This window comes from Oryx dammah, unplaced genomic scaffold (genome assembly GCF_014754425.2).
Source record: "Oryx dammah isolate SB20612 unplaced genomic scaffold, SCBI_Odam_1.1 HiC_scaffold_7, whole genome shotgun sequence".
NCBI classification, from domain to species: domain Eukaryota; kingdom Metazoa; phylum Chordata; class Mammalia; order Artiodactyla; family Bovidae; genus Oryx; species Oryx dammah.
The window spans coordinates 19,789,365-19,817,043 of NW_024070191.1; the positions used below are offsets into that span (position 1 = coordinate 19,789,365).

A 27,679-nucleotide genomic window follows, 5' to 3' on the forward strand; every position below is an offset into this window, starting at 1 on the left:
CTTAACCATCATTAACTAGGAATAAAATGGTGCTTAACATTTTCTTCACGGTGTACAATTATGTATTATTTTTATCTGCAAAAGCAATATTTATACTTTTCATTTTTGAAACTGTGAACATATTGCTCTAGATCCTTTCAGAAGGATAATTAGCTTGTTTAGCAAACATATGCCCATTTGGAAATATATATTAGCAGCTCTCTATGCCGCAAACACCATTTAATAGAATTTTTATATTCAAGAAAAAATTGCTCATAAGATGGTTCATCGAAGGGTTAAATATATTAGTAGAAATAGAAGCAAACTGAATATGCTGCTAAGTCGCTTCAGTCGTGTCTAACTCTGTGCGACCCCATAGATAGCAGCCCACAACTGAATCTAGGGATTTTGTTAAAGCTGGCAGAATCACACATAGAATAACAATGGAGTTATTCAAATTACTTTTGTAAAACAATATTAAATAATATGCAAGCGTCTTTATGATAGATGCTAATTGAAAGCTAGTTTCCAAATTATATATAAGCTCTTGATTATATAATAATAATATGATAGTGGAATCAGAAATCTGATATGCATACACTAAAATGTTAGCACTTAATTCTGAGATTAATTACCATGAGATTAATGGTACAGTATTTTCATTACTCATATTTTCTAAATTTTCCTCTACAAGTATATATTTTATAATAAGTAAAGAGAGTCTTGAAAGAACAGTATTTTTTAAAGTTAAAAAACTTTTTTATCCAATTTCCTGCTCTACCAACAATAAATTAGGTCTGCAGAAACTGAAAGTGATAACTCTCTGGTAGCTTAGTGATAGCATAAGGAAGATGAGCCGACAATTTATTCATACAATGGATAACACTAATATTTCTACTTTTACTACATATTGTTTTTGTCACATCATCATTAATCTTCATAATAGCTAACATATTCAACATGTTTACTTCAGACACTGTGTTAAGCATTATCTCATCTTATCCTAACAGCACACCTGAGGACAAGGATACAGTGTACTTCATAATCTGTAGCATTTACTCTTGCTCTCGTAGCTAAATGCAGCGACCCAGAAGATTCATCTAAGCAGCAAGTCAGAAAGAATGACTTAACTGTGGAATAAATTATAATGTAAAATGGGAAAAGGAGACTATTTCCCTCTCAGCACTCTGCCTACCTTGGTTAATACTTTGTATGTTTAAAATAAACACTTGATTTAGGATAGCATTCAGAATGTTAGAATGGAATGAAGTGATATGGAATGGAACGGTGGATGCATTTAAGGATACAGGGCATGACTCTGTTTATTTTTACTTAAATATGCAGCTCAGCTCCTGAAATGGGAAACGAAGAATTGCGCAGTTGGTTCAGTTAATGCAGATATATCTCCAAGTCTGGAAGGCAAAGGAAATGGCAGTGAAGATGAAATGAGATTTCAAGAAGTTGTGATGGAACGCATGAGCAACATGGAAAACAGAATCCAGTATCTTTCAGATAATGAAGCCAATCTCCTAGATTCTGAGAATTTCCAAAATTTCAGCATAACAACTGATCAAAGATTTAATGATGTTCTTTTCCAGCTAAATTCCTTACTTTCCTCCATCCAGGGACATGAGAATATCATAGGTGATATCTCCAAGTCATTAGTAGGTCTGAACACCACATTACTTGATTTGCAGCTCAGTATTGAAACACTGAATGGCATAATCCAAGAGAATGCATTTAAACAACAAGAGGTAAGAGTTTTTGTACTGGAAAGTCATATGCTGGGAGTGAATCCATCTGTAACCTATCTCCTCAGATAGTCCAGGGCAGAGAAAAAGTTGCAAAACCTGTTTTAACATCATTCTACTTACCTGATTTCTCTTGCAGTCTCACCAGAAAGTTCCAAATGGATTTACCTACTGCCTCTTCCAAATTCCCAGCCAAAGGGGGAGTTTGTTTTTCATCAAATATAGACTCTCTTAGCATGTTTTAATTTTATAAATACTTTCAGAATGCCTCTTGAGATTCTCTAAACCAATTACAGTTGGTAGATTATCTTAGCATATTGGGACAGATAGATACAGTTTTTGCAAGTTTTAAAAGAAACCCAGAATATCTTCATCGTGAAAAGAATGAAAACCTTATTTACATGGGTAAATTGTAAAATCTAAATTTTAAAATGGTTTGTGACTCACAAGAAGTATTGCTAAATTTTTATGTGTAGAGATAACTCTAAGTAAAGAATTAGAGTTTGAATAATGCATCAGCATCTTGTTACCATCACAGGATCACACACAAGAGAGCAAGACATCTTCTAGACCGCTTGCCAGCCAAAGGTTTTTTGCAAAGGCCCAGATGTAACTCTTAGGCTTTGGGAACCACGTGGTCTCTTTTGCAACTTCTCAACTCTAACACTAAAGCAGTCCTAGACAGTAGATAGACAAATGAGTGAAAATGTGATCCAGTAAGTCTTTCTTTACAAAAATAGACTTTGACCCATGGATCATAATTTTTCTTAGTGTTGCTCTAAACTACTCTGTGGCCAACCCTCTGGGTTACTTTGTATTGAAGAGAAGGAAATTCAGAAGCAAGTTGTTTGGTTTAGTTCAGAACTGGATTATTTTTTGTTGTTAGGTCATTATAATTGTTCCATTTGTGAAAAAAAATAAGCTCATGGATAAAGCTTTATTACTTGTGTGAAAAAATTAATCTTCATATTGCATGGTATCTAAGCCCTAAGATCATAATGTAAAATATGTAAACTTTCCACATTAGCTCAGTAAGGCTGCCATCTTTGTAGAATATTTTACTTGAATAGACCATGTCTTAATTAATGAGGTTGTTTTCTATATAGATACAGTGTTATGCAGTGGTGATTTTTTTAAATGGATGTCCCTTATAGAGAGCAAAGAGAAGTCTCTAAAGTTTTAACATCACGTGAAAACCAATTAAATTATTGACTAGAGAATAGACTAAACAGGTTAAGAAAGCACATTTTAATATGTATTTATTGTAAGATGCAATCACTGAGAAGACAAAGACATTGCTGTTTAAATATAGAAAACATTGGCAAACCTCATCCCAATGCCAGCCTGGATAGTCAGTGTTGTATCCTTGTCACATCTTCCAAATACTGACTGTTATTCTCTCCCCCATGGTTAATAAGTATCTAAACATATACAAATGTTATTGGAATATCAATGACTCAGGTTATGGAGGGTTTAGAAAGAGTGCACAAAGAAGAAACTGTCCAGAGGGCTGAGAATCTTGAGACAGAGGAAAATAAAATATCAGCTGTGGGAATAGAAACTGATTAAATATGAGGGAAAGAGGACAGGAGAAGAAATATTACTTTGTGTGAAAACAAGATTTCAGTACTCTAAAATCTGACTGTGTGGATCACAACAAACTGTGGAAAATTCTTAAAGAGATGGGAACACCAGACCACATTACCTGCCTCCTGAGAAATTTGTATGCAGGTCAGGAAGCAACAGTTAGAACTGGACATGGAACAACAGACTGGTTCCAAATAGGGAAAGGAGTACATCAAGGCTGTATATTGTCACCCTGCTTATTTAACTTATATGCAGAATACATCATGAGACATGCTGGGCTGGGTGAAGCACAAGCTGGAATTAAGATTGCTGGGAGAAATACCAATAACCACCAAATATGCAGATTACACCAGCCTTATGGAAGAAAGCTAAGAGGAACTAAAAAGCCTCTTGATGAAAGTGAAAGAAGAGAGTGAAAAATTTGGCTTAAAACTCAACATTCAGAAAAGTAATATCATGGCATCTGGTCCCATCACTTCATGGCAAATAGATGGGGAAACAATGCAAACAGTGACAGACTTTATTTTCTTGGGCTCCAAAATCACTGTAGGTGGTGACTTCAGCCATGAAATTAAAAGACGCTTGTTCCTTGGAAGAAAAGCTATAGCCAACCTAGAAAGCATATTAAAAAGGAGAGACATTACTTTCCCAACAAAGGTCCATCTAGTCAAAGCTATGATTTTTCTAGTAATCATGTATGAATGTGAGAGTTGAACCATAAAGAACTGAAGAATTGTTGCTTTTCAACTGTGGTGTTGGAGAAGACTCTTGAGAGTCCGTTGGACTGCAAGGAGATCCAACCAGTCCATCCTAAAGGAAATCAGTCCTGAATATTCATTGGAAGGACTGATGGTGAAGCTGAAGCTCCCAATACTTTGGCCGCCTGATGTGAAGAGCCAACTCATTGGAAAAGACCCTGATGCTGGGACAGATTGAAAGCAGGAGGAGAAGGGGACAACAGTGGATGAGATAAGGTTGGATGGCATCACTCACTCGGGAGTTGGTGATAGGGAAGCCTGGCATGCTGCAGTTCATGGGGTACCAAGTAGTCGGATATGACTGAGCAACTGAACTAAACTGAAGATCAGAGGGTCAGTGAGACAGGATGAGAAGAAAATGAAGATGGATGCAATGAAAGAATAAGAATTTACTTGATATTAGTAATGTCCCCAAGTCCTCAGAGGTTATAGATTACCTATGAACTGGCTCAGCTGGTAAAGAATCCACCTGCAAAGCGGGAGACCTAGGTTTGATCCCTGGGTTGGGAATATCCCCTGGAGAAGGGAATGATTACCCACTCCAGTATTCTGGTCTGGAGAATTCAGTTCATGGGATCACAGAGTCGGACACAACTGAGCGACTTCCATTTTCATCACTTTCATAAACCCACATAAATGAAGAGTTAAAACCAAATTGGAAACCATTTAGAAGATAGTAGAAGTGCTGAACATGTTTGAAGTGATACATGTGTGTGCATTTAGTTGCTCAGTCATTGTCTGGCTCTTTGTGACCCCATGGACTGCAGCCCTCCAGGCTCCTCTATCCATGGGAATTCTCCAGGAAAGAAAACTGGAGTAGGTCGCCATGCCCTTCTCCAGGGGATCTTCCCAACCCAGGGGTTGAACCGAGGTCTCCCACATTGCAGGCAGATTCTTTACCGTCTGAGCCACCAGGGAGCCTGGAAATGATATGTAATAGAAACAGTTGGTATCTGATAATAATCAATCATTGAGTTGAAATAAATTGCACTTTGGTTTTGGAAGCGGTCCAAGCATTAGAGATGGAGGTACAAGGGAAAGGAGGAACTTGCAAGGTTAATTTTTTTAAAGCTCTTTTTTTGTAAGACAGTAGTCATTTGTAGAGATTTGAAATCTAGGTAAGTGCTAGCGTGTGTGTATGTGCGTGCATGCTTGCTCACTGAAAACAGTATTTACAAACTTGTTCCCATTGCTTAAAACAGTTGGATTCGTCTTTGAATCTTTAGCCCAATGCAGGAATAAGTAAATTAAATAAATGCCTCAATCAGTAATTGTTTGAATAAAAGGCTTATAAGTAATACCAGCATTTGTTTATCAAGGACAGACCAGACATTAATTTGAAAGAAAGAAGAATACTGACTAAATAAAAGAGAGAGGTGGGATTTATCATCTCTGTTTTACATAGAAGGGACTGTAAGAATGCAAAATTACATGCTTGTTTCTCGCAGAGCCGCTGGTGGTAGATGGACAGTGTGTGCACTTATTGTAGACCAGCAGTCCCCAGCCTTTTTGGCTCCAGGGACGGTTTCATGGAAAATAATTTTCCCTCAGATGGGGGGTGGTGGGAATTGGTTTCAGGATGATTCTTTTATTGTGCGCTTTACTTTTACTTTTATTGTGTACTTTATTTCTATTATTATTACATCAGTTCCACCTCAGGTCATCAGGCATTAGATCCTGTTAGCTGGAGACCCTTGCTATACAGGACTTTTAAAGATATATCAAATGAACTTTCTCTCCTCCCAGTAAAACCTATTTCAAGTAAAGTGTGGTTAATATGAGCGCTATATAGAGTTTTCAAAGAAGGGGGGAAAAGGCAGCCTCAGCTTTAGGTATGAAAAACATGGGTGACTCCTAAGGTTTAGGGAGCAAAAATCAGCAACTAGTCCCTTGACCTTTTCTCTGTGGATATCAGAAGCTGATAACAGGATATCAGGATATCACAGGATATCTGTGGATATCCTGACAGCTGGGGCAATCTGCAGCCACATCAATGATGTCAAGCATATTTATCATGTTCTTATGCTCTATAAAACATCCGTGTTCATTATTTCATGTATATATGTACCATATTGTACAGAAAAGACTAAATGGGGCGGGAGGCAGCAGAGGGTAGAGACATCCTAATCTAGAACAAGGTTTTGGATGCGGGAAGGCACAGTCAGAGTGGTGAAAACTGACGTATCTCTATTTGAGTGCAGTGCTCTTGTACAGACAGATCTGGGTATACATACATTTCTTTACAAAGGTTTTAGTTGACACTTTGGACCCTCTCACTTCAACTTGTCCAGTCCAGTCAAGTGAGGTGAAATTTTCTTTTCATACCTGGATTAAGGAACAGTACACCACTGATTTATTTCTTTGTGCAATTGGGAAATGAGAATCTATCAGCAATTAAACATAGAAGTCATTAGAAAAGTATAAATCATACAATGAAGACAGAGGACACAAGGTAAGTAGAACAGAGAAGTAGAAAATGTTACCAAGACAGATGAGAAAGTTAGGTATTCTGGAAAGAGAAAGCCCAGCTCTCAAAGGAAAACCCAGGAAATGACTTGAAAGGAAAAGTAATAAGAAAAAATACATTGTCAAAAATTTTACAACTGGATGCTTAACCTCATCACAATTTGAAAAGCAAATTGAACAAGATTTTATTATGTCTATTCTTACTCTGAAAAATTAAATGCATTGATGATACCCAGGGTTTGAGTGCAAAAAGTAGCCATTCAGATACATTAAGTAAGTTGTTTTTTTTTTTAATAGCCCTGTGTATTTATAAGGTGGTAGGGCAGTGGTGAACAAAAATTTTTATATTTAGTCCCTTTGATCAGATGCACTTCCAGGAAACTGTCCTATAAAAGTGCTTGTATAAATATGTAGATACATATAAAATTGTGTTCATTGCAGCATTATTTATGTACAGCTCAAAACTCTTTATCAATAGGAATCAAATTATGAAACATACAATATAATTCTACTATAGAAAATAAAGCAGTTTCTAAATATTTTAATAGGTAAATATTCTTAATATATTATTGAATAAAAAATAAAGTCATAATCCAGAATGTGATGCCATCTCTCTTGTTTGTAGTTTTCAGATATGTGTGCATGTATATAAATGCCCACAATCTATATGTGCATTTGAAAACATAAAATAATGGAATCTCAAATACAGAGGCAAAAAACCTGAACATAAGATATTGTTAACATGCTAGTTGAGATTTTATCAAATCTGAAAAGCTATCCTTAATGTTCATTACCACTGAGAATTATGACATTGAGCTTTGCTATTGCTGTAAAACAATTTAATATACAAATCTATTGAGCTGATAGAATTGGAATTACTCAAGTACAGTATAAAGAATTTAACTTTAGATGAATTTAAAACCATATGCCGACTTTCAAATTTGATTTTAGTTTTAGCATTTTGACATGTAGATATTTAGGAATAGAAGCATGTCTAAGATATATATATATATTTAACCTTTTTTTTTTTTCTGGCAGAGTGTAGAAATAAGTCATTCATTTAAAAGAGGAAATGCTTCAAAACCAAAGAATTACTGTTTTTAAGTTATTCTCTAATTTCCATATTCTTATTCCATAATATTATTGTAATATTATCCATTTTTTAGAAATCTGACTTGTAGGGCTTCTTAAACTTATATATTTGATAATTGTGTGTGTAACAGAAATTGTGGATATTGGCTTGTGTTTCACAGGAAATGCATAAATTAGAGGAGCGTGTGTACAATGCATCAGCAGAAATGAAGTCTCTAGATGAAAAACAAGTGCATTTGGAACAGGAAATAAAAGGGGAAGTGAAACTGTTGAATAATATTACTAATGATCTGAGGCTGAAGGATTGGGAACATTCTCAGACATTGAAAAATATCTCTTTATTCCAAGGTAAAGTATCTTCTCATTCCTCCAGAAAATGATATACTAAGATGTACTGATATATGTAGAAATTTGGTATTGGAAATTCTATAGTTTTCAAACAGTTTTGGAGCATATATTTATTACAAATATCCAGAGGAAGGAGTCTTGAGATCTTTTCAAGATGTGTTAAGGTAACTGTCTTCTGCTATATTTAAAATTGATAACCAATAGGGACCTACTTTATAGCACAGGGAACTCTGCTCAGTGTTATGTGGCAGCTTGGATGGAGGGGAGTTTGAGAGAGAATGTATACACATATATGTGTGGCTGAGTCCCCTCACTGTTCACCTGAAACTATCACAACATTGTTAATCGGCTATCAGTTCAGTTCAGTTCAGTCGCTCAGTCGTGTCTGACTCTTTGTGACCCCATGGACTGCAGCACGCCAGGCTTCCCTATCACCAACTCCCTGAGCTTACTCACACTCATGTCCATTGAATTGGTGATGCCATCCAACCATCTCATCCTCTGTCATCCCCTTCTCCTGCCTTCAATCTTTCCCAGCATCAGGGTCTTTTCCAGTGAGTCAGTTCTTTGCATCAGGTGGCCAAAGTGTTGGGAGTTTCAGCTTCAGCATCAGTCCTTCCAATGAACACCAGGACTGATTTCCTTTAGGATGGACTGGTTGGATCTCCCTGCAGTCCAGGGGCCTCTCAAGATTCTTCTCCAACACCACAGTTCAAAAGCATCAATTCTTTGGTTCTCAGCTTTCTTTATAGTCCAACTCTCACATCCATACATGACTATTGGAAAAACCATAGCTTTGACTAGATGGGCCTTTGTTGGCATACTAATGTCTCTGCTTTTTAAAATGCTGTCTAGGTTGGTCATAGCTTTGCTTCCAAGGGGCAAGCGTCTTTTAATTTAATGGCTGCAGTCACTATCTGCAGTGATTTTTGGAGCCCAAGAAAATAAAGTCTGTCACTATTTCCATTGTTTCCCATCTGTTTGCCATGAAGTGATGGGACTGGGTACCATGATCTTAGTTTTTTGAATATTGACTTATTAAAGAAATGGTGAAAACTCTTAAATTCAGAGGCTGAGAGTCCATAGCTAGTCTGTGTCCCTTGTTTCTTGCCTCACGCTGTACAGTTTTTCCTGAAATGTCTATCTTGGTTTAGGGCCCTAATCACTGAATCAAAGTCTTTGTGTATGCACTCTTTTTTTCAAAATTCTTCCTGGAGTACTGTAGATTTGCTTCTCTTCAGTTTGCTCAGCAAAATTCAAGCTGCAAATTGAGTTTTCTGGCCTACTTTCCTGCTCTGTTGTCACTGTGCAGAGATGAGTGACCTATAGCCATGCTCACAGTTGTGGGGTTAAAACCCCTTTGTTGGGAAGAAGTACTTGCTGCAGGAATAGGAGATGCATGGATTCCCATTGATATAGAACCATGACATCACTTGTGGACACCTAAGTATATGTTTCCAACATTAAGCTACAGCTTAGGACAACTTGCTAGTTGTTACTACAGCTATTTAATGCCCAGTGGTATGTAATTTACACGATGATTATATTTTTTAAAAAAGAAAAGAGGCAAAAAATATACAACACAAATAGAAAAGATAAATGTTAGTGGTTATTCTCTTAAGATGATAGAATTATGAATTAGATTTTCCTCATTTTGTCTATGCTTTTACCCTTCCTGTAATATGTAGTTATTATTGTAATGAAAATGTAATAAAACATTATAGCCCAGTGGTGTATATGAAGGGAAATGGAAAACGTGCCATGGATATTTGGAAAATTAAGTTATCAGGGAAGGAAGGTCCTAAAACCCAATTTGGACCTTGCAAAATCAGAAACAATTCAGGAAAATGGAGAAAAGCAGGGACAAGTATTTCAAAAGAAGCAAAGAAAATGGACAGAATATACTTACTCATCAGATTATCTTTATTTATGTAGCCCCTTCTTAGACTTTTTCAGGTCTTACATCTCCCCACCTGATTACAATTTGTAAACGAGTGCTGTTTAACCAGTGGCACTAACTATGACTGTGAGTTATGTGGCTGAACCACAGAAGTTGAAAAATGCTTCTTTTAAAACATTGCTATGTTTTAGAGATTAATACTTGTCTTGTGGCACTCTATGAAGAAGAGGGACATAGTGCCATCTGTTTCTTGGACACAGAAAATTCAAGTGACTTAATCAGTGTTGATCAGACTCAGTACTGGGGGACACTGTGGTATTAATAATCGCCATGATAAGTAGTCAAAATTTCCCCTGCACTGTCCATGTTATTTTATAACATCTATATCCAGCTTGGGATTCTACTTAATATTATACTCAAAAAGTTATTCCTTTACTCATTTTCACTTTACTGTCTTTCCCCACATCTCTCCCACTTATCCAGAATTCTCTTTCTTCAAAGTCCACTCTAATCCTACCTCCTCAATCAAGTCTTTTCGACCACTGCTCCTCGTGCTGACATGCATCTCTCTAACAAATACCCAAGGCTATCATTTTCAACAATATGGTTTTTGGTTATCTACTTTGTATGGACTTCTGTTTCCTTTGACGGTACCACACATGACTCTACTTGTACATTTTCTATAGAACATCTAACTTAATATAGTGAAATCTGCCTGGTGGTGAGGTAACAGGGAGATGTTCCCAGAAACTTAATCATCAACCTTCTGGTTCCAATGAATCTGGTGTCTCCGTGCTAGTGGTCTGCACATAGTCACCATGCTCCACCTCCATGAGCAGCTTGGTGTCTGCAGATCAACTCAGACAGGTGTCAGATTTTTACATTTATTGTTGGGGAGGATCTAGGACTCTAAACTTGAAGCTGCCTTGCTGGACTACTGCTTTCTGTCTGCACCCCCTCACTTGTCTCATTGTTAACCGCTTGTGCCTGCTCATTGGGGCTCAAGAAAGGCCTAGGAAACTAAAGACTTTTCCCTACAAACAAGAAACAGAGGACCTGGAGAGCCTTGGGCTGGGTAGGTCCCAAAGATCCTGCTTGATCCCCCTTTTCTTTGATGCTCCTCAATCCTGAAGGGAGCATGGGTAAGACAAGAAGGGGAATAAAATATTGGATAGAGAGGTTAATCATAAACTTGGCAAAGAAACTCAGTTTTAGGGGTGCTGGGTTTCATTCCCAGTAGGTACACAGTACTAATGTGGACTTGTCCTGTCATTGACTCAATGTCTGTCTCTGCCGCCAGGATCTGAGAACGCAGAACAGTGCTCAGCACACATAAGTATTTAATCTGTAATCAGGCTGTCTAGTTTAGGGCTATCTCTTTGTAGTATTCAGTGGCTGGCTACACTGCTTCCATCCAGGAAGGTCAGTCTTGTTTGTTCTGTATAACTGTGCAATAAACAAAAGGCTTTGGATTTAGCTATGTAACTGTCTTCACAGGTGACAAATTTATTTTACCCTTGCTTTAAAACTATGATCAGTAATTGTCATTTATTTTTTTAAAGGTCCTCCTGGACCTCCAGGTGAAAAAGGAGATAGAGGCCCTCCTGGACTAAATGGTTTGCCAGGCTTTCCAGGTCAAAAAGGTATGGTAATAGTAACTACTCCACTATGTACCACAGAGCTGAGTAGTATACAGCCATGTATGAGGAAGGAAGGTTGAGATATTTGATTGGTTCTCTGTGGGATGTGTGTGCATGTGTGTGTGTGTGTGCGTGTGTGTGTTTGTGTGTATTGAGGGCATATTAAGTGTTTGGGTAGCCTCATCACCTCTATGTTCAGAATGGTAAGCACTGATTCTTCATTTTCTAAGAACGTTAACAGCATAAGATTGTTCGTTAATTCTAGGGAGGGCTGTCTATATCACTGACTGTAAACAGTATTTGGCAGAACTAGTTTGAAGTCACAGGTGAAGGAAAATATGAAAACTATCTTCACGTTGAATATATTTACAAGTTATCTGGTTTTAAAGATACAAAAATAAAATAAAATGAGTCAAAGGCAAATTGGATCATATTCGTTATATAGTCCTTAACTGAACATACCTGCTTAAATCTCTGCTGCTGCTGCTACTGCTAAGTTGCTTTAGTCGTGTCTGACTCTGTGCAACCCCATAGATGGCAGCCCATCAGGCTCCCCCATCCCTGGGATTCTCTAGGCAAGAACACTGGAGTGGGTTGCCATTTCCTTCTCCAGTGCATGAAAGTGAAAAGTGAAAGTGAAGTCACTCAATCCTGTCCGACTCTTAGCGACCCCGTGGACTGCAGCCCACCAGGCTCCTCCATCCATGGGATTTTCCAAGGCAAGAGTACTGCAGTGGGGTGCCATTGCCTTCTCCTAAACCTCTGCAGTTTCAATATAAATATTGACTAGATTACGGATGAATTTTACCTTTGCTGTCAGTTACTCTCTGTATCTTACTTGGAGCAAAATGTTTCAAATTACTTTCTTCAGTCTATTTTGTAATCTTGAAAGCAGTATTTTGAAAGAAGATAATAGAAGACAGACAAAGAGAAAGATCATGAACTTTCTTTGCTCTCAAAAAAGTAAAGAAGATAATAATAAGTACATGATCACCATGTTATTCATGGCTCAAAATCAAATACCTGTATGATTTTTGAAGATGGGCAGTACATTGCACAGTCTAATTACAACTAAAATGGTTTGTTCTGCCCTCTCCCAAAATACCTAAATACTAAGGATTTCATCTTATTTTTCTGTCTTTTGATTATATAAAATGTCCTTCTTTCTTATCAATGTATCGACCAGCCCAGCTTACATCAGAAAAACAGTTTTTAAAAATTAAAAGCATGAATTTGACACAAGCCTGCACTTTATGTCATGGAGCTTAAAAAGCCAATATATAACGTTTACATTTTTTTTAAAAAAATTAAATTTCTTTAAAGAAAATAAAATACATATATAGAGTAAATTGTTGCTGTGCCTTTGAAAGTAATACCAGGTAAGATCCTTTATTTAGAAAAGTCTTTCCACTTGACTAGCACCTGGCAGAGCTTAGCAATGGTGTGTTAATGTCATGAGCAGGGGAAGTAACCAGTGTTATATTATCTGCCAGAGTGGCTATTGTCAAAGGTCTGTCAGCTCCTCCGTTACAAATTGCAATTGTCAAAGCTTTATAACTCAACCATAAAAGTTCAGTCTGGGCTACAACTTGCTGTCCAAAGCTTCATCTTGGGAACATCTTTTGCAGCTGTTTCGAAACTATGGATGTATGAAATAGAAAGAGGGATTTAAAAGTTTCAGTTTTTGTTAATACCATAAACAGATACTGTTGCAAAGCTGCTTTGATTCTTTAAGTGAGGCTTTAGTCTGTGGCTATTGGTACTGCTCGTGTACACAAACAAGCATTAATCTGGCCCCTCTAAAGAGAAGCAGATTTCACTGTGGGAGTGATAAACTGACTCTCTTAGATTATTAGGTTGCCATTTGATTTGGTGCACTGCAGCAAAAATATTCAAGTTATAAGGCATCTCTCCTAACTAATTGCTGCATTCTGTTTTGTTCTTTGCCACGTTGCCCATTTGCCTCATGTGTAGAACTGGAATCAGGAGCTTAAAAGTGTATAATGGACTGCCTTGATAATTCTACTTTCTGATTTAAGCAGGTTTATTAAAACCCCACATATACATGCAGTTAGGCCCACTAAATTCAGCTTGACACTCAACCACAATATGAAAGTCTGAGAAAAATAAGTGTTTAGCATAATGTTCAGTTTCCAAGTTGTGTCCAATTCTTTGCAACCCCGTGGACTGCAGCTGGCCAAGCGCCTCTATCTGTGGCATTTCCCAGGCAAGGATATTGGAGTCCATTATTTATCTTAGTAGTTTTAAATAATCAATACAGCAAACATATTATAATTGTTACTTATGTACTGGGGTGGATATTATGTTAAACTGTGCTTTATCTCAAATAATATAATAAAAAAGCATTTCAGTGTGCTGATTCCTTGGCAGCATGTCAAGGAGAATGACCTATGACCTTTTACTTTAAAATTTATTTTAAAAAGTTTTTACTGAATACTTTCCCTGTGCCTGGGAGACACATGTGCACACACAGTTACATTATTGTTTGGGATTACAATGGAGTAGAATGGCACCCCACTCCAGTACTCTTGCCTGGAAAATCCCATGGATGGAGGAGCCTGATTGGCTGCAGTCCATGGAGTTGCAGAGTTGGACAGGACTGAGCGACTTCACTTTCCCTTTTCACTTTCATGTATTGGAGAAGGAAATGGCAACCCACTCCAGTGTTCTTGCCTGGAGAATCCCAGGGACAGGGGAGCCTGGTGGACTGCCATCTATGGGATCGCACAGAGTCGGACACAACTGAAGTGATTTAGCAGCAGCAGCAACAGCAGCAGGTATAAACAAGAGCATGGGAAATAGAGTAATATATTCCTTCACTAGTACCTAGTTTTTTTTTAATAAATATTCTTTGATATTTCCCATTTCTTGAGTTGTGATATCTCTGGGACAAATCTTAAAAATCCAATTTTTAACTTACATTTCAAAGTTATCACTTCGGCCACATCAAAATCCTGCCATTTGAAGATTCCTGATTAGACTATATAAACCTTCTAATTAAAACTTTAAGATGTTTCCTCATGTGTTTTTATTTATATTAACAATATGTTAGCTATTGAATATCTGCTGGGTATGCACTAATGTTTTTCCACTTACTGTTGATGTTATCTATCAATTTCTACACATGAAATTTTAGGAAAGACATTATTCTTCCACCTTGGAGATTCACCTCTTTTATATCCATTAGTGAAATTAGATTGCTTCATTATTTTCTCAAATTGTCATGAAAAATGAATTATTACTACTGTTTTTTTTTCCCCTTCATTTACCATGTAGGTAATCCAGGTCTTAAAGGTGATCGGGGGAGCTCCGGTTTTCCTGGAATTCGAGGATTCCCAGGACCAGCGGGGAGGGCCGGGAAGCCAGGTATTCTGATAATGCATATTCTCTCTATAGAACATGAAAATAAACACCAGATCATTGATATTCCTTTCAACTTCTTAGATAACAAAAACAGTGGTCATCATGGTATGAACAGTAGCAGTTACATGCAGTTTATTTGTGATCTGAAACATTTTGAAACTGATTTCTGTCCATGTGAGCAAGGCTTCTATCTACTACAGGAAAACAGTTTAATATAAAGCCACAACAGAGGATCTATCAGCTTCACACCACTGTAAATCGCCATCTATCACAGAATAAAGAGAGTGGGAGACTGGCAAAGAAAAAAGCAAAATACTAACAAATAACCAATATTAATAAATGATATTAAACCCCCCTTTAACCAAAACACTTCAAATCCTCTTAAGTTATAATTAGCAAAACACAGGTAGACCTAAAATCCTATCCTTTGTAAGATAATTTGCCTCCTACTGTATCAGTTCATTTCAGTCACTCAGTCGTGTCCTATTCTTGTGACCCCATGTACTGCAGCACGCCAGACCTCCCTGTCCAACACCAACTCCCGGAGTTCACCCAAACCCATGTCCATCGAGTCAGTGATGCCATCCAACCATCTCTTCCTCTGTCGTCCCCTTCTCCTCCTGCCCTCAATCTTTCCCAGCATCAGGGTCTTTTCCAATGAGTCAGCTCTTCGCATCAGGTGGCCAAAGTATTGGAGTTTCAGCTTCAACATCAGTCCTTCCAATGAACACCCAGTACTGATCTCCTTAGGATGGACTGGTTGGATCTCCTTGCAGTCCAAGGGACTCTCAAGAGTCTTCTCCAAAACCACAGTTCAAAAGCATCAATTCTTCTGTGCTCAGCTTTCTTTATAGTCCAGCTCTCACATCCATACATGACCACTGGAAAAACTGTAGCCTTGACTAGATGGACCTTTGTTGACAAAATAATGTCTCTGCTTTTTAATATGCTGCCTAGGTTGGTCATAACTTTCCTTCCAAGGAGTAAGCATCTTTTAATTTCATGGCTGCAATCACCATCTGCAGTGATTTTGGAGCCCAGAAAAATAAAGTCTGACACTGTTTCCACTGTTTCCCCATCTATTTGCCATGAAGTGATGGGACCAGATGCCATGATCTTCGTTTTCTGAATGTTGAGCTTTAAGCCAACTTTTTCACTCTCCTCTTTCACTTTTATCAAGAGGCTCTTTAGTTCCTCTTCACATTCTGCCATAAATGTGGTGTCATCTGCATATTTGAGGTTATTGATATTTCTCCTGGCAATCTTGACTCCAGCTTGTGCTTCCTCCAGCCCAGCATTTCTCATGATGTACTCTGCATATAAGTTAAATAAGCAGGGTGACACTCCTTTTCCTATTAGGAACCAGTCTGTTGTTCCATGTCCAGTTCTAACTCTTGCTTCCTGACCTGCATACAGGTTTCTCAGGAGGCAGGTCAGGTGGTCTGGTAGTCCCATCTCTTTTAGAATTTTCCACAGTTTATTGTGATCCACACAGTCAAAGGCTTTGGCATAGTCAATAAAGCAGAAATAGATGTTTTTTCCAGAACTCTCTTGCTTTTTTGATGATCCAGCAGACGTTGTTTTATTAGTACTTAATAATCGACATGCTTGGGCCCGTTACAGTTTGCATACACGATGATATTATTTCTACTCCTTATGCCAGTAGCCTAAGCCTGAATTGTGAACTTTGCACAGAAATTTTAGAAGGGAGCAGGGGCAGAAAAATACAGAAGCAATTAGCTATATTTCCAGGTGGTAAGTAATAAATGTTTGTACAGTAGGACAGAAGTAGTGGGAGGTGGAAGCTGTGGAAGTAGGAAGTAGAGTGATTAATCCCATCCAGCAGGACAAGGTGTTAAAGAAAGTCCTATGGGAGCTGGCCTAAAGATGCATAGTATACCATTTTTGTCTGTGGTTTTCAGGCTTCAGCAGGCATTAGAATCACCCTGTTAAAACAACTTCCTGGGCTCCAACTCCAGAGTTTCTAATACAGTAGGTTAAGAATTGGGTTCCCCCAAGAATGTTTACTCTTCGCAAGTTTCCAGGTAATAGTGATGACACTGATCCAGGGATCACAGTTTGAGAACCACATTTCCAGTGAAGAAATGTGGAGAAACAGTAACTCTGTACAGAGGTAATAAATCCCTTGACCAAAGATATTCTCAGGATATCCCTTCCTTATTAAAAGATTCAAATTTGCTAGAAATGTGAGCAGCAGTGCCTGGTACTGGTTTAGTTATACTTCAGATTAAAACAGTAAGTGAGTCCTTCCACAGAAGAGTCCAAAGAGTGATACAATTAGAAATAAAATCTACGAATTGTCATCTTCTACATAATGACGGCCTGGACTATCTGAGTGATGTCAAAGCATTAACAGAATTCAAAGCAAAAAAGTATTTTAAAAAGCAACCCCATTTGTTTTCTCCTGTTTTCTCTCCTGTTCTCCTTTTCTTCCCCACCCTGCCCTCTTTCTTCCATGTGTATTAAGTACCCCCGCATATATATAAATACACACACACACACACACACACACAAGGGACAATGCTTGGTACAAGGGAATGAGAAGTAAAGAAGACACAGTCCTTAACTGATAAAATATAAACATATAAGCAGAAAACGGGAAGACTTTCTTCTTGATCCATCCCAGATTGATAGAGCATTTATCATCCCAACAGGTTTACTGAAGAGAGCTTGGAAGATTTAATTGATGTGTAACCTTACATATATTTAAAATCCCTAAAGGAGTCTGAATAGAACCTGTTAAAATGAACTAGATTTTCCAGCAATGTAAATAATTTACTTCTCTTGGAATCCATTCAAAGTCTGATTCTAAGAATGAGTTATGGTCTTTCTTAGGAGTATCTAAAGCTATAGACCATAACAAATTCATTTATTTATTTGACAAACAATTATGAAACACTTTCTCTCTGCCATCCATGGCGATATTTATAGATAGTCAAATATATGGATTTGAAATTCAGAGGTGAAGCCAGAGGTAAAAAGACAAAGTTGTAGTCAAGCTCATTTAAGTGTTCAATGAGGTCAATGAATTTTAATAATCATTTATTTTAATAGTATTTCATGGGTAGGCAGTGAGAAGAGATGGGGCCTAGGATAAAGGCTGAAGTGGTTCCAGAAGTTCAGACAGAGCAGAAAGAGCAAAGGAGCCCGAGTGAGGAGGAGAGCCCAGACAAGGTGATGTAGAAAAGGCAGACAGTTGCACAAGTCGATCAAGTAAGATGCAGCCCACAGAAATCTCTTGGCATTTGTTGCTATGAGGACGTTGCCTTTATTGAGAGCAGTTTTGGTGGGGTTGGGTGGAAGCCAGATTAGGGAAGGCCCAGAGGTAGCTGGTGGTGGGGACTGTAGACGGGGCTGGAGAGGTCTGGCTCTTCCGAGGGAGAGGAGGAGCTCAGTTCTTTTGTTTGATTTTGTGTTTTCTTTGGAAAGTAGTTTGAATACTATTTAAAGGCTGATGGCCAGATGAAATACAGGAGTGGCTGAAGATACAGAGGAAAGAAAGGTGAAAAAGACTGACAGGTTAGGAAGAAGGTTGAAGGTGAAGAATCTGGGAGACAGGAAGAAGCACTAGGACGAGAAGGGAGGGTGTCACATCTGAATCGATGTGGAAAGAGTGGCTGAGCTGAGTGTGCCTGTGTGTGAAAACGGGAACCCAGTGCCTGGCTCATGGCAGGGGCTCCGAAAATGCCCGACGTCATAATGATGTCGGTGAGAATAGCTCCTCTGATCTTAGAATTTAGAATGGCAGTATGTTACATACCATCTACTTCTTATTTTTCAGTGATTGTCAGAAATATTAGTTTTTCATTTTTGATGGAAGAGTGACATATCTGACAGGAGGTGGTTAACTCCAAATTTTGACAAAGTTGTTGGGCTCATTTTTAGCCTAAGGCATCGCTTCATAAAGGAGGGAGGAACCCTGTTCTCTAGAAAGGATGTTTTTCCTGTGTTCAGGTGTGAAAAAAGATTTCCAAATGCTGTCTGTGAGGAAATCTCTGAATCATGCTAAAATAACACAAAACATTTGTTTTCATTTATAAGAAAAAGAGTAGGTCATTTGCTCAGATCTTTGGTTTAAACCATTCTGTTGTTTAAATACTGAAGACAAATTGCAGTATGAAAAGACTTCCAAGAATCATTTTACAACTATTTTCTAATTGTGAAAATAGTGCTAGAATGATAAAATTGTTTATTATCTTCTCTGAAAAGAATTAGAACTGACCGGTTACACCGTTTTAAACCCCTATCCCCAATTTTTGTTTAATATCTTAGATTTTTCCTCTTGAGGAAATCTAAAACTTTGTTATTATATCTCATAAAAGCCTACCATCTGCCCCCCCCCCCAAAAAAAAGTAGAAATGGTTTTGGGTACTTTGTGCAAGATTAATGATTCTTGTCAATTTAATATTACCTGAAATGACTGAATCATAAGTAAAAAGTGAACTTAATGATGTACATTGTAATCATAGATGTAAAACAATTAGAGACTTTCTCTGTATCATACTCTGATAAAGAATGGTTGGGATTTCATGAAATCTTCACAATAAAATTTTAATTTGAAATTTTAATTTTTAATAAAAACACATTATTTTGTATTTTTTTAAATATAGTAAATTGGGGATCAAAAAAAAATCTTCTCTAAAAGTCAAATAAAGACAAGTGTTCAAAAACAAAGCATAGATGAAGCAAAGTAAACTAGAGGAAAAAACAGATAAAAAAATAAAATCCAAAATAAAGAGTAAAACTGAAAAATAAAGTTTAAAATAATTGTACCATAAAAAAGTGAACTGAAATGAAAATATCCTCTCTGATTCACTGAGAATAAAATCATGGAGACCATTCTAGCTAAGTGATGTTGTACAACAAATAATGAGAGCTACCATCTCTCCCACGCATCTCTTATGGGCAAGGCCTTTTCTAAATATGGTTGCTAATTTTCAAGGCAACTCTGCAATAGAAAGTATTGTTTGTTTGTTTGTTTTTCATTTGAAAGAAGAATAAACTTTAGCTCAGTTCAGTTCAGTTGCTCAGTCGTGTCCGACTCTTTGCGACCCCATAAATTGCAGCACACCAGGCCTCCCTGTCCATCACCAACTCCCGGAGTTCACTCAGACTCACGTCCATCAAGTCGGTGATGCCATCCAGCCACCTCATCCTCTGTCGTCCCCTTCTCCTCCTGCCCCCAATCCCTCCCAGCATCAGAGTCTTTTCCAATGAGTCAACTCTTCACATGAGGTGGCCAAAGTACTGGAGTTTCAGCTTTAGCATCATTCCTTCCAAAGAACACCCAGGACTGATTTCCTTTAGGATGGACTGGTTGGATCTCCTTGCAGTCCAAGGGACTCTCAAGAGTCTTCTCCAACACCACAGTTCAAAGGCATCAATTCTTCGGCACTCAGCTTTCTTCACAGTCCAACTCTCATATCCATACACGACCACAGGAAAAACCATAGCCTTGACTAGATGGACCTTAGTAGGCAAAGTAATGTCTCTGCTTTTGAATATGCTATCTAGGTTGGTCATAACTTTTCTTCCAAGGAGTAAGCATCTTTTAATTTCATGGCTGCAATCACCATCTGCAGTGATTTTGGAGCCCAGAAAAATAAAGTCTGACACTGTTTCCACTGTTTCCCCATCTATTTCCTATGAAGTGATGGGACCAGATGCCATGATCTTTGTTTTCTGAATGTTGAGCTTTAAGCCAACTTTTTCACTCTCCTCTTCACTTTCATCAAGAGGCTTTTTAGCTCCTCTTCACTTTCTGCCATAAAGGTGGAAATCTTAGGTTATTGATATTTCTCCCGGCAGTTTAAAGACCTGATCTGAGCCACATACCTAATAAGTGGCCAAGCAAAATAATTCAACACAAGAGATTTTAAAATGATTGTTATTATCCCAAAGCTCATGAGTTTTTGAACTCTGCTTTCTGAGTTCTTGGATGAAAAGAGAGCAGTCCTTGTTTGTTATTAGAGGAAATCAAGAATGTTAATAAAGATTTTGACTTAGAGCTAGATGGCACTGTGATCAATCATGCATTTTATACCAGGAAGGTTATTATTTGAAAGACAGCCAACTGAGGACCCTTGGAAGGAGAATAAATAAGCAAGAGCAGCACCCCTCTCATGAGACGGGATTGTCCCTCATGAAGTCTCTTGTTGGAGCTAAGGACTGATCCTCTGTATTAAACTTTCCAAATGGAACCATGGGTGAAATAGCAACCAATTAGCAAAGAGCAGGGTCTTAGCGATGTTTCCGTAAGTATCTGAAGCCCTAAGCCTTATTAGAATACCTTTTGTACCACACCTCTAACTATGTGAATGAAATTTCACAAAGCCAAAATTTCTCAAAATTTCTTGAAGCCTAGAGGTTTAGATACCCCCTTAAACCTTCCCAGCTTTCCCCAGGACTGAGGTAATCAGGATTTCAGCACTCTCAGTTCTTTTTACCGCTCAGTCTTTGAGAGGCTCCACACAAAAGAGAAAAGAAATAGAAAGTAAGATAGAAAAATTGTAATGAGAATGGAAAATCAAAGTTTGGGATGAGATGGTGGACACTAGACTTTCTGGGGAAGGGAGGAAGACACAGGTAAAAAGGATAAAATGGAGCATGCATAAGCTCAAACAAATTGCTTACTCCTCAGTTTTGCTTACTTTAGGAAAATAGAACACTTAATGCCCTGGTAAGGAATCTGAGATAATGTATGTAAAGGACCTACCCATAAAATGCCAAGTTCATAACAGCCTTCTAAAATGATAGCTATCATCGTCATCATTATCACCATCAGCATTATTATGTCTGAGCATCTGTAGGTTGTTACAGACTGATGTTCCAGATGACCTCGCCATGCTCTGTTTCCTTTTAGGGCAAGCATTGTGAATTGCCTAAATTAATATTTTTTCCTTTTTTTTAAGGAATTAATGGACAAAAAGGCCAGAAGGGAGAAAAAGGGAGTGGAAGCATGCAAAGTAAGTTTATAATTTCTTGTTTTTTTTTCCTCTGTGTCTCTGTAATAAACAAGCTTGTGATGGTGGTGGTCTACTCTTGAGGTAGAGGTTGAGAACTTCAGTGTTGATCCAAAGTTGCTCTGAAAGTCAGCCCCAGTTTTCTACAAGTAAACTGTGCTAATTGGAATAAAGCAAATAGATTAAATTACACAGCTCTAAATCTCATTACCCATTTGTATTTAGTTTTTGTGATGAGCGTAATTTTCTAAAAATTTCACACAGAAAATTGCTCAATTTTCAAGCCAATTTCAATCTGCTGAAGGAAAATCAAGCTTATGAATAGAAACAATTACAGCCTCCTTACCTACTAACCGAAATAACTGAAATGTTACATATAGGAATTTGCACAATCTAAGAACCCTGACAGACTAATTCTGTGACAGCTGGGATTTTTTGTGTTTTGTTTTGATAAAAACTTGACAAGTAATATTCAATATCCCAGACTTCAAAACTGCAATAGCATAGATTTCACAACAGAACTCTCTGCGAATGGAATGGTGATTTTATATTCCAGTGTAGAGAATGTAAATTGGACCTTGAAAACTAAATATTAGATGACTTATCTTTATAAGTCAACACTTGTATGTCTAGTCTGAACCTACCAGATGTGATGAAAAAATTTTGAAAGGAAATGAGGAGTTCACATTTGGCTTCTCGGAAACCGATGTGTTCCTCCTCTGCACTCTCACTAGGCACCGCCTGCAATGTATATGATGCGTGTGTGCTGTGAGAATAGGTGATACACACAGCGATGATCATAATCTTTACCCACCAGGAATCTGATTGAGACATATTTTGGCAAATCCTTTCATGGAACCCTAAAAATCTAGCAGTTCTCTATTGTAATTATTGTTTTAAAAATGCAGTATTAATTTTTCTGTCATATTAAAAATAATTATTTTAACCTGATTGTGTGTGGATGACACATCTAGGCAACTTAGGGTCACCGTTATGAATGCCAGCCACTTAAGTGTGGTATAACCACATGATGCTTTCTACAGTCGTTTCCGTAATTGCTTCATTGTTGAACTGTGTGTGCCCTTAAATTGAACAATACTGAGTATTGTTTATCCTCCAAGTGCTCTAGTGTGAGTCAATGATTATTAGTGTTGTTGTTATTGTATTGAGGACTTCTCAGGTGGCTCAGGGGTAAAGAATCTCTCTGCCAATGCAGGAGATTCAGGAGATGTGGGTTTGATCCCTGAATCAGGAAGATTCCCTGGAGAAGGAAATGGCAACCCACTCCAGGATTCTTGCCAAGATAATCCCATGGACAGAGGAGCCTGACGGGCTACGGTCCATGGATAGGAAGAAGTCTCCTTTGTGTCCATTTATTTTTTGATGTGATCCCTTAAATCAAATGTTTACTTTTTATTCCATTTCTTCCCCTTTCCCCCGTCACCCACTTATTTTCATTGAGCTTCTGTGTAATTCTCTATCTGCATGTTTATCTCAAAATTTATCTCTTCCTTTGGTGGTGGTTTAGTCACTAAGTCTTGTCTGACTCTCGCAACCCCAAGGACTGTAGCCTGCCAGGCTCCTGTTCATGGGACTCTCCATCTTTGGTTCTTTATCTCCTTCTTGTCTTTTCTTAAGACATTCTCTTAGTTACTTAACCTTGACTCTGGCCAAGCTTGGCAAATAAGGGAAACCTTTATTTTGCAGCCTGTTTAACCAGACATCCACCCTTTCTTTTGTTACCTGAGGCTTTCAAATGCTTTGAACATTTTTTTTGTTTTCAGATGTGTGCAGAAATGTTTTCACTTACAGGTATTTTCATGGCTGTTTTGAAGTTTATGTGCTTGCTTTCTTTGAAGAAGTGTTAAGAGGAATTTCCATGTATAAATGTGTGTACATAGCCTCCAGATTCCTCTCCATGTATCTTCCCATGTAGGGTATATAATCCTATAATGTTTCAAAAACACAGAAAGAATCATATCCAGAAACATCTACACAGTGTAGTCTGTCTTCTTATTTAAGTTAGCATACCAATCATCTGCTATGGCAATACTTACAGTATTTTTTTCTCTCTCAGTGGCTACACACTATTCCATTAATATAGTGCTCCCCTAATTAGCATAATATATCATTCAGTTCCCTAATGATGAACACTTGATGATTTTTGTTTGCTTTAGCTTGGTTTTAAGAAACAATGCTACTTTCAGCACTCTCTTACATGATCTTTGGGGAATGTTTTTTAATAGAGAATTTGCTAGAAGTAGAATCAATAATTCAAAGGTGACGTGTATTTTACAATTTGGTGGATTCTTGCAAATGTCTCCTAAAAGGTTGCACCAATTTATTCTGTATGAAAGTACCTTATTCCCTACATCTTCAGTTAATTCTGATATATGAAAATTGATGTTGAATTATTTTGCTATAATTAAAAAAAATATTTTTCAAGTGCGATTTAAATATAATGCAAATAATCATTGACTTCCTATTTTGTTTGGGGGAGGAGTTCAGCTTTTTGGTTTCCCAGGTGGCGCTAATAGTAAAGAACCCACCTGCCAATGTGGGACACATAAGAGAGTTGGGTTCAATCCCTAGATCGGGAAGATCCCCTGGAGTAGGGCATGGCAACCCACTCCAGTATTCTTGCCTGGAGAATCCCAGGGACAGAGGAGCCTAGAGGGCTACGGTCTATAGGGTCGCAGAGTTGGACACAACTGAAGCGACTTAGTGCACACACACAGTCAATTTATAGTGTTGTGTTAGTTTTTGCTATACAGCAGAATGAATCAGTTATGCATATACATATATCCACTCTTTTTTAGATTCTATTCCTTTATAGATCATTACAGAGTATTAAGTAGAATTCCTTGTGCTATACAGTAGGTCCTTGTTAGTTATCTATTTTACATATAGTGGAGTATATATGAAAATCCCAATCTCCCAAGATATCCCTCCCCGCTTCCTCCTTTGTAACTGTTTTTTTTTTTTTCTTTTCTGTATCCGTGACTCTGTTTCCATTTTGCATATAGGTTCATTTGTACCATTCTTTTAGATTCCACATATAATCAGTATCTTATGATATTTGTCTTTCTGTGTCTGACTCACTTCCTTTAGTATGACAGTTTCTAGGTCCAACCACGTTGCTGCAAACAGCATTACTTTATTCTTTTTTATGGCTGAGTAATTCTCCACACCACCTCCTCTTTATCTATTCCTCTGTTGATGGACGTTTAGGTTGCTTCCATGTCCTGGCTATTGTAGATAGTACTGCAGTGAGGACTGTGGTACATGTGTCTTTTCCAATTACGGCTTTCTCTGGTTATATGCCCAGGAGTGGTAATGCTGAACCATATGGTGGTTCTATTTTTAGCTTTTTAAGGAACCTCCATATTGTTCTTATTAGTAGTGGCTATACCAATTTAGACTCTCACTAACAGTGTGGGAGGGTTCTCTTTTCTCCACACCCTTGCAAGCATTTATCACTTGTAGATTTTTAAATGATGGCCATTCTGACCTGTGTGAGGTGATACCTCATCGTAGTTTTGATTTGCATTACTCTGGTAATTAGTGATGTTGAGCATCTTTTTATGTGCCTCTTGGCCATGTATGTATCTTCTTTGAAGAAATGTTTATTTAGATTTTCTGCCCATTTATTGATTGGGCTGTTTGTTTCCTTGGTATTGAGCCCCATGAGCTGTTTGTATATTTTGGAAATGAATCCCTTGTTGGTCACTTTGCAAATATTTTCTCCCATTATGTGGGTTGTCTTTTCATTTTGTTTATGATTTTCTTTGCTATGCAAAAGCTTATAAGTTTAATTAGGTCCTATTCGCTTATTTTTGTTTTTATTCTCATTACTCTAGGAGGTAGGTCAAAAAAGATTTTGCTGTGATATTTGTCAGAGAGTGTTCTATGTTTTCCTCTAAGATTTTGATAGTACCTGGTTTTACATTTAGGCCTTTAATCCATTTTGCATTTATTTTTGTGTATGGTGCTGGAGCATGTTCTAATTTCATTCTTATTTCCTCTTTCATATATGTGTCAGGACCAGCGTAACTCCCTGATCGTATTAGGGCAGGCCCCTTTGAAGATCAGGTGGGTTGGGCGGGACACCCCGTGCTACCATCTCATTAAAAGGCCCTTCATCTCTGGACAAGTCATCAGCACAGCTGACTCCAGGATCCCCTTGTGGCTCCTCCAAACGACCTTGGTTCCTACATGGTGTCAGCTTCCGCATGCCTTCCTCTCCTGGTCCTTTGGTGCTGTTGGGGCCTCTGCTCCCCTGCTCATACCTGTCCACTCTCCAGCACCTCTCTATGACCACTGTCCCTGAGCTGGGATGCCTCCATGGATTGACTTGCAGACTGCTCTCTCCTACTCTCTACAGAGCCAGGCCAGGATCACTCTGCCACCCACTCATCTAGTGTCTCCTGAATCCATTGGCTGCCAGGAGAAATTTCATGGTAACAGATTATATGTGAGTTCTTTACCCTCAAACATATCAGTCTCAGCCAGAGATAGCGATGCCATAAATGAATCCATTTGTTTGTTCAGCATATGTTTACCATATACCTCCTGGAGCTAGACTTAACAGCTAATAAGATAGCTGTTGTCTCTGGCCTTCCAGAACTAATTGTCCCTGAAAAACACAGACATGGACACAAGCAGTTATGCATTAGAGCAGGGCTAGATGGGGGAAGGAACTGGGCTCCATGGTTGTTCAGAGGGGATCAAGAGTCTTCAATTCCTTAGAATTTTAAAAAGGTAAATTGACTTGGATTTGCTTAGTTTACCTTCTTGTCTTCTTTTCTCCAGTTTATGGCATATTTTTTTCAAGTTTTATCATGAAGTCAAGTGGAGCTGGGGCAGTTCCTTCAACATTTTTTAGCCAAAAAAAAGTCAAAATTTGTTGCCTTAAATTACCTGGCTCTTTCAAGCAATAATATTTTGATCATAAAAAAAAACAATGAAAAAAATGCTGAAACTATTTCATTCTATAAAGCTCTTTTCACCAGCCTGCTGCGTTTAATATCCTTGGTAAAAGCACATGTAAAAACAAAGTTTCTAAGTGTGTTAGTTATGTTACTCAATAAAAGCTATAAAGAAAAACATTTTTTAAGCTATTCTTTGTGCTTTAAATATCCTATATAGATCCTGGAGAAAAAGAAATATTTCAGTAGATCTGGAGATATTTTTTGTAGGTAAAAAACCTGAAAATGAGAAAGGAAAAAAATAGGAAAAGACAAACTACAAAAAAAGAAAGCTATAGGATTCCTGATTCATTTTGAATGTCTGTCTCTCTCTATTAATCAACAGATGGAATTTCCTCACCTCTCCTTCCCTCCAAGTTTTAACACATATAGTCCCAGGATTCAGGATATTAAGGTTCTAGGAGAATTCTCAGTAGCGTCCCTGTGTGTCTGCTCACTTTCATTCCCTCGCCTGTGAAATGGGCATTGTATCACTCACCTCACAGGGTTGTTGTGAGAGTCACGTAAGATACTCCATGTATGTAGATGGTTCTGTAAAATCATGAAGTGCTTAACACTCATAAGGCGTAGTTCCCGGTGGGTCTCTCTAACCCAGAGCTATTCTTTCTCACTGGTCTAATGCAGACATTTAAATCCATAATCAGAACATGAATGTGTGCCAAATGAAAATGCAAGAAGCCAAATAAATGCCATGGACAAAAAAGAGAGATGCTGGAGACTCGGATAAGATTTTACATTAGATAGAGCAACGCAAGTGTGACCAGATCACAAATCAATGAGTTTGTCTGAGCCGAGGAAAAGAG

The 27,679-nt window shown here is 37.9% G+C and overlaps 1 protein-coding gene across 4 annotated transcripts in view; it reads left to right on the forward strand.

Annotated features, from left to right (window-relative positions):
* MSR1 (macrophage scavenger receptor 1) overlaps positions 1–27,679 on the forward strand; it is an 87,484-nt gene that overhangs the window by 23,718 nt on the left and 36,087 nt on the right. For 2 of the 4 annotated variants that reach the window (XM_040243165.1, XM_040243164.1), the window contains exons 4-9: positions 1,324–1,733; positions 7,795–7,981; positions 11,444–11,524; positions 14,819–14,908; positions 21,838–21,891; positions 25,931–26,822. In XM_040243165.1, the coding sequence (XP_040099099.1) occupies positions 1,324–1,733; positions 7,795–7,981; positions 11,444–11,524; positions 14,819–14,908; positions 21,838–21,891; positions 25,931–25,941 (833 nt within the window). In that variant the 3' untranslated portion in view covers positions 25,942–26,822. Of the gene's footprint in view, positions 1–1,323; positions 1,734–7,794; positions 7,982–11,443; positions 11,525–14,818; positions 14,909–21,837; positions 21,892–25,930; positions 26,823–27,679 lie in introns of those variants that run through there. The other 2 variants (XM_040243163.1, XM_040243162.1) reach the window with 1 other exon arrangement.